We start from the raw sequence: 15,262 nt of genomic DNA, 5'->3' as shown, positions 1-15,262 counted from the left end.
CTACTCCCCCCCAACATTAAAGTTCAAACAAGTCCGTTTTATTTACCACAGTTTAAAATATATTTATATGTAGACTGAAATACTTGATCAAGGATTGGGACAACAGACCAATTAATGAAATTAAAAATCGAGAAGGGCCTAAGCTCTTTGGCTGAAACTTGGGCATCCTAGAGACTTCTATAAAATTATATACAATGTACACCCACAAAAAAAAGGTTTCTGTCACTCCTTCTAGAAATAAGAATTATTGATTAAACTTAATAAATATAAAAATTAAAGGTATAAGATTTAATAAAATTGAGATAAAAGTTTGTGAAATTGGTATATTTAGATGGTCTTTATATAAACCTTTTGCTTATGTTGTGGGATAGATATGTTTCAGTGGAAAAACGCTTCCCCTTCTTGGTATTATAAGGCTGGGCACATGTCTATCCCTCTGAAAATATTAATTGAACAAATTAAAGGAAACCAATATAGTTACTTGAGACGTCCAATATAACGTAAATCTAAAAAGTAATTTGAGTAGCTAAAAAAAAAAATATAGGTTTACCCTGGGTTTAACTTATAACTCAAGGAAAAGAGACCTTAATAAATGTCTTATGCAAGCTTTGGAAGACAAAATAAAGAAAACCTTAGTTTTAAAACATGGAATTCTTTGTTTACAGCTCTTCTCACTGATACAAAAATGCCAATTAAGGAGATAAAATTGGGTCTGGGTGACAGAGCATTTATCTGGGGACCTGGAAGAGAGTGTCTTTGTCTTGCAGATCAGAAATATAAATACAACAAACAGTGACCTAGGACTGAGCCTAATTAGCTCAACGAAATAAAACTTGAGGCCATGAAATTTTTGGCATTTTAGAACTCAGAACTCTGACGGGTCCTTCAGACTTTGTGAGGAAATCTTAATTATCTGTTTCATAAATAGTAAGCCTTAGTGATTTGAGCAAGCAAATTCAGCTTACTCCAACTATTATTATAAATATAAGTAAGTTTTAAAGTGAAGCTATGAGATCTCTAGCTTTTGTCTGTTTATAAGCCTGCATACAGATTATAGAAGTGAGATATTTCTACTGCTAAAAAAAAAAATTTCGAAGTCAAAGAGCTCTGCTTAATTGATGTAAAAATATAAGAGCTTAAAAATTAAGTATTTTTAAAATAAAAACTTAACAAATTGACTTTCAGTGTCATGTGAATTGGAAAATATTCAATATTAAGGTAATATTTGATATTGTTTAGTTTAAGTATGTTCTAATAAATATAGACATCTTTAAAATCATCCATCTTAACTATAATACCTTTACTGTACCTAGGTTTAATGAAAGTCAAATAAGATCCTGTTATATCTGTTGCAGATTTGTCAAAAAAAAAATAACAGTAATGTCCTGTGGTAAAATTTTAAGTAAATTAAATGCAAATGAGATGAGAGCTTTGGGTAAATATTTAAAATATATTTTTAAAATGTATGCTTAAAATAATCTCTAAATGTTTGATATCTTTAAATTCTAGAGTTGTGCTAAATTAAGTTAAATGACAAGATTTTATTAAATATCTATGCCATTTTCAGATAAAATAAGATTGAAATATGAATTACTTAACATTTAACTTCCTCTTACAGTGAAATTAAGGTGTTTAGAAATATTAATAAATGGTTGGTGTCACACAGAAATAGTCTCTATTAGTAAGGGAATGATCTCAGTATCCTAGGAAAGTAATATAAATGCGTAAAGGAAGATGTAAGAATGGAATAATACTTTGTTAATGAAAAATAGTGACTTTCTCCTGAAGCTGGTTACCTCTGAATGGAAGACAAAATAAGGGACACACTAATATAAGTATAGAAAGCTGTGGAAGGCTTGTGGAAAAGGAACCCTGAGGAAAGTTTTGTACGTGGTCAGAATTGGCTAAGTTTAGAAACAAATTGGGCAACGTAAATGAATCTTAGAAATTAGCTGGAACAAGATTAGATTTGGTTTTCTCTCTGTTAAGAGGAAAAAATTTTCTTAAAATATTAATCCACCTTCAGTAACAGATTGTAAAACTTCTTATACCACTTAGCTGATCTGTTCTGCCTTTACATTTGACATATTTTCTTGTTAATGAATTAGTACTACATTACAGTGATCTATATGTTTATCTGATCAAGTGTTCTGAAATCTTTCAAAAAGCTCCCCAAATATAAAATTCTAATTACTTAAATAAAAATTAATTTAATTAATTAAAATTCTTTTAATCTCCAGTTAAGTTTGGGATGCTACAGAAGGCCCCTGAAACATCCCAAAGAGAGATTTTTAACTATAAAGTTTCATTTGGCATTTTAAATAACATGGAATTGTCAAATGAATCATAAAACTTCTAAGGTTATATTGAATGAGAAATATTATTAATATAGGTATTGTAGAAATTATATGGACTCCCTAAAATTCTGGTTTATCTGAAATGTTACCAGTGATAATTATGGGTATAGTGAACAGGTTTCTTTATTGATTATAGTGTAACGGTGTTTAACCATGCTTTTAAATCTTTTGTCATTTATAGACAGTTAATTGTTTTCTTCTGATGGTTTTGCAAAATGCTTTCTCTTCAAGGAGATTTACTGATTTCTAATAAATTTCAAACTACAGCACTGAACTAAACTGGGTAAGACATTTTAAAGTTCTAATGAAAACTCTCATTAAAAGAATTAGTTACATGGGACTGATTAACCAGCTGAATATGGTTATAATTTTTGAAATTGTTTGAAATACTACTGCCTTTTAACCTGTTTCCCAGACATAAAGAATCTCTTCTCCTTAAGCTAGTTATGGTTCACAGCAATTTGATAAATTATAACTATGTATACAGACTTGGAACAGTTATCTTTTCTCTCGATCTGATCCCTCAAAAGACTAAAAATACTTAGGTCCCCAGTGGCTCTATCAGACAAATTAGGGAGATCATCTCCTAAGAGATATAGGAGTATAAAGGTATTTTAAGGATTTTAAAGAGAAAAGAATTTACCTAAATCTGTAAGGCAAAAATCCATGAAAAGCCTTGACGTGGCTTTCTTGGCCTTAGAAAACCTTATTAACATTCTACCCTGAGAGTCCGTATTAAAACTTCCAACACAGTCAATTTAAAAAGCCTATATGATCAAATAATCAGATTTAATTTGTAAAGAAATTAATCTTGATTTGACTATATTTGAGAAAACTGAGGGTAACTTTAGAGAGAAAAAAATTATATTTTAGTCGATATTAAATTCTAGTTTTGTTAATTGAGGTCCATATTTACTAAGACACTTCCCAGATCATTCCTTGCTGTTATGTCACACTGCTGTACAGTTTAATTGAATTATGAAAAGAATACTCTAGGTTTGATTCTGAAGCTCAGTAATCTATCCTTGGGTAAAATTCCAATGCCCCATGACCTGCAGCCAGGGGATTATACATACTGCAACAGGCATGACTTAAAGAACTGTCTCCAACCTGAATGGAAAGACCCTTTTTCAGATACTCTTAACTAGACCATACACACCAAAGCTGAAGGAAACGGAGTCTCGGATTCATTTCCTATCTGAAACAGCCCCTGCAGTGCACTGGCCTATAGAGCGCTGCTCACCTTAAAACAATGCCCAAATGGAGAAAAAGCTTCCATACCAGGATGAGAAGAAGACGACATCTGAGCTAGACTGCTGACCCAAGACACCGGACCAGGACTGTATACCAATTACTTTGATAATTTCTCCAACCTTTGATTATGAACTACTCCACTTGTTAAGTTTATGATAAATTAACTATGTCTAGTACTTCTGTGTTACCTTGGTGGGTTTCCCTACTCCAAGGCTCTAACTAGATAGCCCTCAGAAACGTTATTCTAAAAAGAATTTATAGTTCTGTTTAGGCCACTGTTGATCTTACAAGGTGGGAGATTTCAACTGGCCAATTAATACCTGCTCTGACCCTGACCATAAATATGAACTTTCTCATAGGATCAAACTCAGAAACACAAGCAAAATTTTAACCCAAAAATACAACTTCTCGACTATTAAATTCTTACTCGTGACTTTATTAACGTTACTAGCTGTATTACTTATATCCTGTCTATTTTATAAAATTGTTGTCTGTTACATTTCCCAATGTGTAACTAGGCCCACAAGATGGATGATGGCTAAACATCTTGAAGAAACAGATAAAATTTATAACCCTGAATAAAATAAATATAATAGTGTGATTCTAGGTATGGGAATGAGCAAAGATGGGTAAACACTTCCTGGATCATAATAGAGTAGTAAGACAGGTGATCCAGAGAACTTTTAGTATCAACAGGGCCTGATAAAAAAAACTAACACCTTGAATGGCAACTCAGAAGATTCTTCACCTGAACTAGGAATGAGCCATCCTAGCACCGTGGGACAAAATTGGTCATGAAATGTCTCTCAAAATATTGGTCGAATTTAGGACCAAGGGGGAACACTGTGAATGAAAATACTACAATGTGCATGAAAATACTGCAACCATGTCAGTAAACAAAGAATGCTGAATCCAAATCATCAGCGGCTGCTGCCAACCCCCAGCGAGTTCATGCCTACAGCCCGGCCTCTCAGCCACTCACAGTGGTGCCCTCTGAGCAGACTCAGTGCAAGAAAGGACAGGATACTGGCCCTAGATAGCCAGGTGCTTGCCAAAGGAATGAATTCAATGACCCAAATGTTTGCTTCCCACCATACATAGAAAACCACTAAATACTTGAACTTGAGATATCTGGTTTTCTTTAGATAACAAGCAATATTTTATTGTTCCAATTACCTGATCTTTGTTGTAAAGATTCTATTTATCCTAGCTCCTCCACTACCTCTTGGGAGCAGTCCCTCAGAGTGATCTGAGAGGCTGTCATCCCGGCTCGAGTCCTCCAGCCAAATAAATCAAAGCCCTTAACATTTAGGCTGAACGTTTATTTCAATGACGTTCCAGAATAGACACAACTCATCAATTCTGTAATGGAACACACTGAATCAGGAACCAAAAGCGTGTTTTAGTCCAGAAAATCTCCAGGTTCCTATTTCTTCCTGTCATTATACAATCCCTCCAGAACTCATTACTTTGCTGTCTGCTCCTCTGGCAACCAAACTCAGAGAAGAGACAACTCAGCAGAGCGCCCTGCTGGGGAGAACACCCCGCAGAAGCACTGCAGGCTGCCTTCCCTCCCGCACGCTCTGCTGACCCTTGGTGTCCCCCGTGGAGACCAGGCCAACACAGCTCTTCCCAACAGCTGCAAAGTCGCACACGTTAAATAAATCATTTTATTTTATATGATATTTTACGTATATACCCATCTCTGAAAACAGCTTTGCCAGAAGCCCAAATCTTCAACATTAATCTGCAAAGGCAAATCAGGTCCCCAAGGGAAAACAAGTCTTAAGACGACGCTAAGGCCTCCAAAGTCCTCTCCACGACCATGAACCAAACTGCCTGCAGGTCTGCAGCTGCAGGACGCTACATGTCTGCTTTTAAAGCAACCCCTTTCTGCCCTCGGGTGCTACAATGCCCTTTTATGCCCTCCCATCACAGGGCAAGAGCAGCCGCTGCAGAACCTTGCAGGGCAGCACTGACAGGACTGGACAAAGGGGATCAGAGCTAAACAAAGCATTCTGATGACACGAGCTTGTCACTGTGTCTCTTTACAGATGTAGATATATAGAGAGAGAAGTGGGGTGATATTGCTCAAAGTCACACAGCTAATAAGTGGCAAAGTATATAACTCTGCTCCTCCCTCCTGTGTGACGCCCAACTGGGACAACCACAGGGTTCTCTCGTGGCTGCCTGAACAGTCTTTTCCTATCACTCATGACACACAATAGTGTCTGAACTTAGCCTGCATTTGCAGCATCTTTTCCCTCCAGTTTCTCAGGAACAAGGCTGTTCGGGCCTGTATGAATTCCGGCTTCCTGAAATCTCCGTGCTCAGGCTGGTCTTGCCTGTGCATCCGGCCCGCTGCTCAGAGGCTCTTCCTCCCCTGCAGGAGGACGTTTCTAATCTTCACAGGGACACAACTTCAGGGGAGCTCTCCTCTCGCCCTCAGCATGGCAGGTGTCCCAGGCCTCATCCCGAGCAGCCCCGTTAGGACGGTGTCTGCCCAGCTCTGCTAGTCAGATCAGCAGCCTCAATGCCAGGGATTATACCCAGGTCACACTGCAAACCTACTGCCCGCCTCACAGCCCCCAGTCAGCAGGTCACCTGGAAGTCACAGCAAGTGCCCCACCCAATCCAGAAGTCTCTTCTTTTGCCAGCACCACTGATGAATGGTTTCCAACCTTCGGTCAGTTTCGCACAAAACAGCACCTTCAACTGTGAAACGGGTGGTTTTTCTTCTGCACCTCATCCTTACTGGAAACGTAAAGGGAAACCAAAAGGCCTTTTCTCAACCCTTTTCTGATGAAACCCTCCCACCCACAATACTCATATGCTCAAGAGCTTTGGATCCACATGATTTTCTTTCTCTTAGGCTAAGTGGCTCAAAAAACTAAGGGATTCTTTCTCCTTTGAGGGTATTAGCACTCAGTTTCTCGGCTTTAATCTGTTTTTGTCTCTCTCTTCAGTGACCCTAGCAGTTGCCACCTCTTACTCCCTTCAGCAGCCTCCCTCCCAACTTCTAGTCTAGGAAATCAGCTGTGATGAGGGGCATGGGGGCAGTCACAGAAGATGCAACTAAGGCACAGAGAGGCTACATAATTTGCCCAAGAAATCACCTTGAACCACCAACAGAGTGTGTCACGTCCCTCTGTTTAACTCTAATGCTAAGCAAGTTAACTTTTTGTAGATTATGTTTATAAACAGATGAGGTATGAAAATACATACAAGGACACACATCAACTCTAAGATATTCATTAACTCCACTATTTTGTTTCTATTTATTTTATTTCTATTAAAAAATTAAGAACCCCTGCAGTCAATATAGCAAAATGTTACTGGGTTTTAAATCCAGAATATACAGGGGTTGTGTCATTACTCATTCTTGTATGTATTTTCACAAGACAAAATGATTTGAAAGTCTCTCTCCCCGCCCCCTACTCACTACTGGCTCTCACCAGAGCTCCCAGACCACACATCTAACAGCCTTTCATTTTACCCACAGCTGAACTCATCAGTTTTCCCCCAGAACTCCCTCTGCTGCTTTCCCTCCTCAGAACACAGCAGGACCATTATTTAACTCATTAATCCACCCAGAAACCTGGGCCTTACTCCATCCTACCTTCACAGACAGCATTGATCCTTTCCTCTTTACCATCTAAACATGCCTTCAATCTGTTCGCTTTTACCCACTGACCGTCCCACCGCTCAAGTGGAAGCCAACAACACTGCCCACCTGGACTCATGAGTCTCCCAGGTGGCCCCACAGCCACTCTCCCCTACTTGAGACAAATGTGATTGTGTCTCTCCCACGCTTTTGGACTCATTTCAGACCCACTGTTCTTAGAAGAAACTTCAATTTCTTCACCTGGTGAAGGTCCTTGCCATGAAACTGTCAGCTCAGTAAGGGCAGGACACACCCTCGTCCCTCGGCTCCACCATCTGGCAGAGCATCAGCTTGGGAGGATTGAGTTCTTAGCAAACTACTTCACTTATCCATACAAATCCATGGTAGATTAGAAAGATTTTAGATGTTGAGCTCGACTATTAATTTGGGGATTTTGCACTGGCAACCTGCAAGTATATATTCCAATTATTGTGTCTTCTTAAAACCATACCCAGATTAAAGGAGTATTTGTGGAATGTCTTCAGAGTAAAAGGGACTGTACTTTTACAGATTTTATGTTTTAAAATATGAACAACCCGGACAGGGTCAAAAATAGAACCGCCTCACAAGTGACAGAAGACAGGTGAGACGCATATAGCAACAGGTCACAAAGATGGTAAGAGCAAAATTGTTTCTCCAACCCCCAAAACATTCCTCCAAGAACTGAAAACTCAGAAATTTGAAAGTAAAATACTATCATATAAAGAAAGAAAATAAATAATCCTCTTCATCAGGGTTTCTAGATCTGACTGCAGAGTTATTAGCAGGCCATACTGAATCCTAGCACAGAAAAATCAGATGGACTAGTGGTGAGTAAGTTCCAGGAAAATGGCAGTAACTCCTCCACTTGAAAGAGGACACACACTCACTTGTTCAAGGTGATTGTAAACCACATTCTGCAGAAATTCAGAAGATTCAGGCACCGCTTCTAGATGGTGATGACACGGAAGGACGGCTTGGATGCATGCTTCTAACTGAGTCACCGGCATTCTTACACTGCAGGGGGAAATGGAGGCCCTCAGCCAAGAGCACAGTTGTTCCTGTCATGTATCCCAGGCCGTGCCTCGGGGACTCTGTGTACTGTAGCAGTCTGGCCCCAGGTGAGGACCCGCAGCGTGGCCCAAGCAAGCAGGAGGGGCACTGTGCTTGAGAAAGCCCATCCCCCATGGGGGCAAGAGGGGCTGGTGGGGTTGTGTGAACCTATAAATGCTCATAGAAATACACCTGCATACATTGAAGTGATAAAATTAAAAGTAGCAGGCTATTTAACAAAATTTCAATTGTCAGTGTTAATTTTACCATTCCATTCCGCTTGTCCCCTGCACTCTGAGACAGGCTTAGGCTCTCTCACACATGCAGCTCTGATGCAATGGTTGTGAAGTTATTTTACTTTGCTGCAAGTGTCTTCGCTCCCAGTGTCACTGTGACTGTCGTCTCTTAACACAGTCAGATATCTTCCTGCATCTCTCCCTGAGTTCCTTGCTCCTGCTTCTCAGATCCTGAGATAAAGAACAGGTGAAGGCACATGACTGGAAAAGTCAATGTGGACTTGACCAAAGTCCTCAGTGACCCCCTAGGTGAGTGCTGCCCACCCCTTACCTTTGATTCTCAAGGTTCTGCCCAGGGTGACATCCAGCCAGGAGAGAGTCCTGGGCCCTATTAAAAGCTGTGTGGCTTGGGTGCAGGGAAAGCTGCAGGAGCTGGTTCTGTAGCCGGTCCCATCCACACCTCTGCTCCTCTCTCTCCTGAGGCAGCGCTGCCAAGCCCCCAGGCTCCCTGAGCTTCTGTCTTTCTCTTCTACTCTACTTCAAGCCCTTTTCCTCTTCCTTTACTCCCTGATTATCCCTAGCTGGAGTGATTTTTCTATCATAGAATCTGAAAAAATTTCCTGCAGCTGAAAAAGAGGTGCCAGAGGTCAACGCGCATATGGTGGTTCCTGAATAGAGCCCCTGGTTAGGGGGACCCTCACCAACACTCACGGGGCATCAGGCATGTTGCAGGGTCGACCACCACCAACAAGAGTTTGCTGTGACACCAAGGCACGCACAGCATCCCTGCTCACTAAATTGTAGTTGTAGTCCTTTATTAAGAAGCAAAAATAAAAAAATTGCTCATGTTTCTTACTAAAATTATTTATGAGGGAGAAAAAGAAATTGTAATAGAAAGAACAAATTTCACTCCATGTTAGATGTGTTCATTTGGCTTTAATCCTGTACCTTGTTTTCTAGGCTCAGACTTGCTATCTCTGCACCTTTTGTAAAAGAAAGTTGCCTTTAGCCTGAAATATCCAGGAGGGCCTATTCTCCGGGCTCTGATCTTTAAGGATATTTGCTCTTCTACACTTATGTATAGATGGCAAGTTGTAAAATAGTGAATAACCTTTCTTTTTTTTTGGAGGTTTTACAGGGGCACCATAATTTGACCCACATGGACAGCTGCAGGAACAAAGGATTTCAAGGACAAACAATTCATACAGCAAGAAATTTGCAACAACCAGCCACATCCCCGCCGCTTTTTAGTATAAAAGGAGACTGAATTCTGCCCTGGGGAAGAGAGTTCTACTGGATAACAATATGCCATTTTCTGGGTCTGCCAGCTTTACAAATAAAGTCTCTTTTCCTTACTCCAACATCTCATCTCCCGATTAATCGGCCTGTCATGCAGCAAGCAGAACGAGTTTGGACTTGGTAACAAATTGACTGCCTTAGAGGTAGTATGTCTCCACTGTTTCCTCATTTCCAGTATTTCACCACCTATCAATTTTATATGCTTTTTAACAACATGAACAAAAAACCTATTACAAGGAATTGATTCCACAGAAATAAAATTATTTCTACTCCTTCAAAACTTTTTTCTTTTCTATTTTATTTTGTTTTGCTTATTGAAAAGAAAATAAATTCAAATCTTTTTATTTCACGTATTTTTATAACTAGATATTGTAAATACTACAAAGATATTTAAATTGCAATAAAAATTGTTCATATATTAGTATAAAGATATATACACAATCAATGCAGATTAGGAAAGGAGTAGATATTTACTAAAAATCCACTGCACATCCAGTCTTTTACAAGCATATCCTGGAATATAAGCTCTATTATCCAGGGTCCCCCACCCCCAATCTCACTGCGGAGTCCCTTAGTAATCAACTACCAAGGCACCAGCATAGAACCATGAGATCACTATTTTAGGTATAAATGAGAGTATTAGCTCATTCAATTCTAAAACAGAAACCTTAAAATAAATACTGAACTTACTTACAGATAAACAAATTTGGACACAAAAAAGTACAGTTTCTCCCCAAATTCACAAAGATAATAACTGGTAAAGGCAAGATTTGAACTCATCTGCCTTGAATATAAAGCTAAGTTGGAAATCCCCTTCAACTGTGGAGGACCAGCAGCACAGCCTGTCACCCTATCTTTGTTCAGATCTGGCTTTAGACAGCCTGAGACAGCACCCCTTCCTATGGAACTCGAGGGCAAACAATAACAATAAGGATTTTATATTCAGTAGTTTCTTAGGTCTCAATTATATAAAGTGTCAGCAGGTCAGCAGAAAACTCTGGGAAATATGAGTGGGTCCAGAGCTTTTTGCTGATAAGAAACTCAATCTATCAGGACAGAGTGACCTTCCCATGAGAGGCCTCATGGACATAAACTAAAGGCAACTGAGCAATGAAAACTAGCAAGAACATGGAACTCAAGCAAGAAGGATCCCTACCATCCCCTGCCCAGTTGCCTCTTCACCTTTGTGGACAAGACGGCGGAAAGTCCTTGTTCTTGTCCAAGTTACAACATCATGGATTCTCACCCATATAATATTACGACTCTATGCTGTCTTAAGTCCTTTCCAACTAAAATATGATGACACCAATATCTCAGCGGAATGTCTATGTCTCCACTTTCTCTCTTCTATTAGGAGACTATATCTATGGCCACAAAGCCGAAATTCAATTAAAAACACCATGCACGAAGCCTGGTGAAAGTCTGTGTAAGAGACATTGTTCTCAAGCTCAGTGAGTGAAAACTCAGAAAAAGTGGTCCTTATCCCTCTGCAAGTGGAAGGTAGCCTGATTGTGTGTGTGTATGTGTGCACACGTGTGTGTGTAAATCAAATACAATGTATTGTGGGATGTGCACAGATTTTTTTTATGTTACTATCATTTCATGAGGATGAGCCAACCTTTAAAGTAATTTGAATCTACTATTCTGAGAGAGTCTCAGGATCTTTTGGTGGAGGATGGGAAAGGGGAAAGGAAAGGAGGAAAGAAGTAAATGAAGCAAAGCTGTAAGTATACTGCTAGGGAAAGGCAAGACATTAATTTTGTTCCTACTTGCATCACACACAAATTAGGGACTGGCTTTCCCACATGTCTTGTCAAGCACTGAGTTGCAGAAGAACAGGTGACAGCCCATTTCTCACTGAGCTTGTGACTGTACGTGGCATCTTATAGACACTAATTATTTAACCTGATCAAACAATCTGGCAGCAGGCTGTAATTCTCCTATTTTGAGAGATAAGAAAACAGGAAGTGAAATAGGGTATATAGCTTGACAAAAGTCAGAGGACAAGTAAACTAAAGAGGATGAATTCAAACTCAGATCTGAATGCAGAGTCTGATCTTCCCACTCCGAGGGCTGGAAATTCCTTAACACACAAGGTCCCCAGCTCCTCTGCTTTGTTCCTGGCACCAAGCATTTCCCATGGCGATATTCTCCAGTTCTCAGACACAGCGCACTGTGCAGCCAATAACCTCCATTCGACCTTGATCATCTACCTGTCACGCCCACCAGGCTTCACCAGGCAAGAAAGCTGGCTTTCAACTGCATACAAAGCCACCCCTGTTTTATCCTGGACTCTTCAGCGGCTTTTCCAGCGTAAACACAGCCATGAAAGTGCTCACAGTTTGTACATGAGCCACACTACCTCTCTCCATCTCTGTCCCCACCTATACTACTTTGCTATGACCATTTTGAGAATCTTGGAAACAAATTTTTAAAAACAGAAAAGAAAGGATTCTGTAACAAGTACTTAATACTTACAATTTTAAATGAGAAGTTACAAAGTGAGTATTTACAAACCGAATCTGCCTTCCTAGGTGTCAGTTTTAACAGTTAAAATATACAATAGCAAAAAATTCTGACTTAAATAATTAACAAAAACATCAACAATAATCTGGAATAAACTCAAAAATAATGCCCATGTTGTACATGGTGGAAGTACAGGACTGTACTGTGGGGTAAAGTAAGAGGTGTGAAAGTAGAGACATCAACATTTTGTATGGAGGAAAGCAGTTTTGTAAAAATGTACGTTCTCCTAAAGATAATTCAAAAGTACTAAAAAATCCCACGACAGCACTTCTTTTTTTTTTTAACTTGAAAAATTATATTAGAATTCTTCAGGAATAATAAAGTCATAATACTAACCAAGAAAATTTGGGATCGAAAAGAGAATCAAAAAATCGCACTGTCAGATATTAAATAAATGTTTACAATATGTAAGATATAGTGCTAGTGTAAGAAAGTAAGATTGATAAAAATAAACCATGAGCTCAAAAAGAGACTCTAGTGTACATAAGTATTCTTTACAGGTGGGATTTCAAGTTAAAAAGCAAAGTAGGAATTCAATAATTGTCTTGGGACAATCAGAGAATCCCCTGGAAAAAACAAATTCTATTCCAGTCATAATGACCGCAAGAAAAATTACAGAATGTGATGTGAATATTAGAAAGTACTAATAACAGCGAATATAATTCTTTGCTCATATTAATTCAACTTCTCTTCACTATAACAAGTACCATCATCATCTCCATCTTAGAGATTAAAAAAACCTACAGAAGAAATTTATACCATTATAAGAAAGTATTTCTAAGAATAATATCAGGAATAAAACCCAAAAAGAAGACATTTACAATCTTAAGATTATTTTGGGCCACAACAAAAATGAACCTACTGAACAAAATGAAAGGCAAAATATGACAAGGAAAAGCTCTCTGATACATGTTGATGAAGACAAGGGGTTAATGTTCATAATATACATAGAGCTGTCACAAAGCAACAAGAAGCTGCCTCACTTAAATGTGTGCAAAGGACAAAAGAGATCATTCACTTTTTAAAAGTCAGATGGCTAATGAGTGAAAAATGCTCAATACCTCACTGGTCATCAAGTGCAAATTAAAACAATGAAAAAGTACTTTTGCTCATCATATTGGCACATATTTTTAAAAGATATTCTAGCTAGTGTCCATCTTTGAGAGAACAAACTGTGAGCGATCTTTTGGAGGATGACATGTCAATGGATATGTAAACTCTGAAAAACGTGTGTACACACAGGCTGAACTCCACATTTTGGAATCGTTTCATTTAGAAAAATTCAGTTCAAAAAGATGTACTTATCAGAGCATTTACACAACACTGTTTACAATGGTGAGAAGAAAAGCTGAAGTGAAATCATATCCAGCGATAGAGAATTGGTTACATAAGTTATTCTACATCTTTTCATGCCCCACAGGAGAAGGAATTTCTTGATTCACTTGAAAGGAGCCTGTGATTTATGTAGTTGTCACATCCAAGGACTAAATTTCCAGAAAACTTAACGAAAATAATACTCATACAAGATCACAGGAATGTTTGTATAAGAAGTATGCCAGTCAAACACCCTTTCTGACAGTGGAAAATGGAGAAAACTTAAGTGTCCACCATCAAGACAATGATGCGGTAAATCACGGTGAGCTGTGGGCACTAAAGTTCCGGTGTTTCGGCGTGGTCCAAGGCCTTGTCCACAGTACGCTCCCACGAAAGGTGTCCTTACACAAGAGACCAAACCTGCATATCAGGAAAACCCTCTACTCTATCTGAAAGGACCGGGTGAGTCTGGAGAGAGAGGACGTCTGTGATATATACCTGAGTGAATAAACCGAGCTGCAGAAAACATATAGTATGGCCTTATTTTTCAATAAAGCATATATACACACACATAGACATAGATTTCTCATATACGTGTATGTATGTGTTTATTTATATGACATAGGCATAAAGGTCATGAAATATATACTCCACATTGTCAGCAGTTTTTACTCTCAGGAAAAAAGGGGAAGGGATGTAGGGGACTTTCGGTACCACAACAGATCTCTTTTCAGAATTTCAGTTAAGTATACTTGGAATTTAAAAGTTTATTTAAGTCCAAAGTAAAATGGACGAGGACTCCACAAGACAGAATGCTATACTAGTCATTAAAAATCATGCCAGGGGAGATAGAATATTGTAGAAAAATGTGTAATAAGCCGAATGGAAAATGGAGGTCTCCACACAGTATACAGGCACACATTGCTCGCTGGTTTTTATGACAGAGGTAATACACACTGATGAAAAGAACAGAAAATAGATGTTAATGTGTTAATTATTATCTCTGAGTACTGGCACCAGGATAGATCCATTTGACCCTTTTTTCATACATTTATATTAAATACACACTATTTTTCATCTGAAAAATGCATTTTTAGATGTCTAGTACCACACATTGGAAAATTACACGAGTACTTACAGAAACAAATAACTAGGAGACACCGCAGCAGCGTCACAAAGTGTAGAAAGGGCGATCCTGAATAACACCGCGCAGTTACATAAGGACCCACAAAGTGAGAGCACCTGCTGTAACAGGGCGCGGCCCCCTTCCATTTGTCAGCAGTGTCTTCAGGGCTGAGGCAGTTCTGAGCACGGCCAGTGTCAGTGCTGGTGTCTGGATGGATGCCACTGGAGGTGAGGGCACCTGCAAGCCGAGAGGAAGAACAGAAATCATCCTCTGCTTTTTCTGTCTTGTTTCTTTGTTACTTTTAAAGAGAGGCGGAAATAAGATAAACTGGATCTTTCCTACTGAAATTTCAGTAATGAAACCATTTTTAAAGTGATCACAACTTATATTCTGCCTATGACTGTCTTTTCAACAAAGCATCATATTTATAAAATGTTAATTAACTCAGTTAATT

General features: G+C 38.9%; 1 protein-coding gene across 2 annotated transcripts in view; it reads right to left on the bottom strand.

The window, feature by feature from the left end:
- Positions 1 to 14,960, bottom strand: part of LOC140687544 (trafficking protein particle complex subunit 9-like) — an 85,057-nt gene extending 70,097 nt beyond the window's left edge. The window contains exons 1-3 of one of the 2 annotated variants that reach the window (XM_072944670.1): positions 14,821 to 14,960; positions 8,575 to 8,774; positions 8,145 to 8,271 (exon numbers count right to left, since the gene is read on the bottom strand). In XM_072944670.1, the coding sequence (XP_072800771.1) occupies positions 8,145 to 8,271; positions 8,575 to 8,582 (135 nt within the window). In that variant the 5' untranslated portion in view covers positions 8,583 to 8,774; positions 14,821 to 14,960. Of the gene's footprint in view, positions 1 to 8,144; positions 8,272 to 8,574; positions 8,775 to 14,820 lie in introns of those variants that run through there. The other variant, XM_072944672.1, reaches the window with a different exon arrangement.
- Positions 14,961 to 15,262: the final 302 nt, after the last annotated feature.

The sequence above is a fragment of the Vicugna pacos genome, chromosome 20 (genome assembly GCF_048564905.1).
Source record: "Vicugna pacos chromosome 20, VicPac4, whole genome shotgun sequence".
In the NCBI taxonomy this organism is placed as follows: domain Eukaryota; kingdom Metazoa; phylum Chordata; class Mammalia; order Artiodactyla; family Camelidae; genus Vicugna; species Vicugna pacos.
Note: the sequence above shows the minus strand (reverse complement) of the source record. Positions and strands in the feature narration are given on the sequence as shown.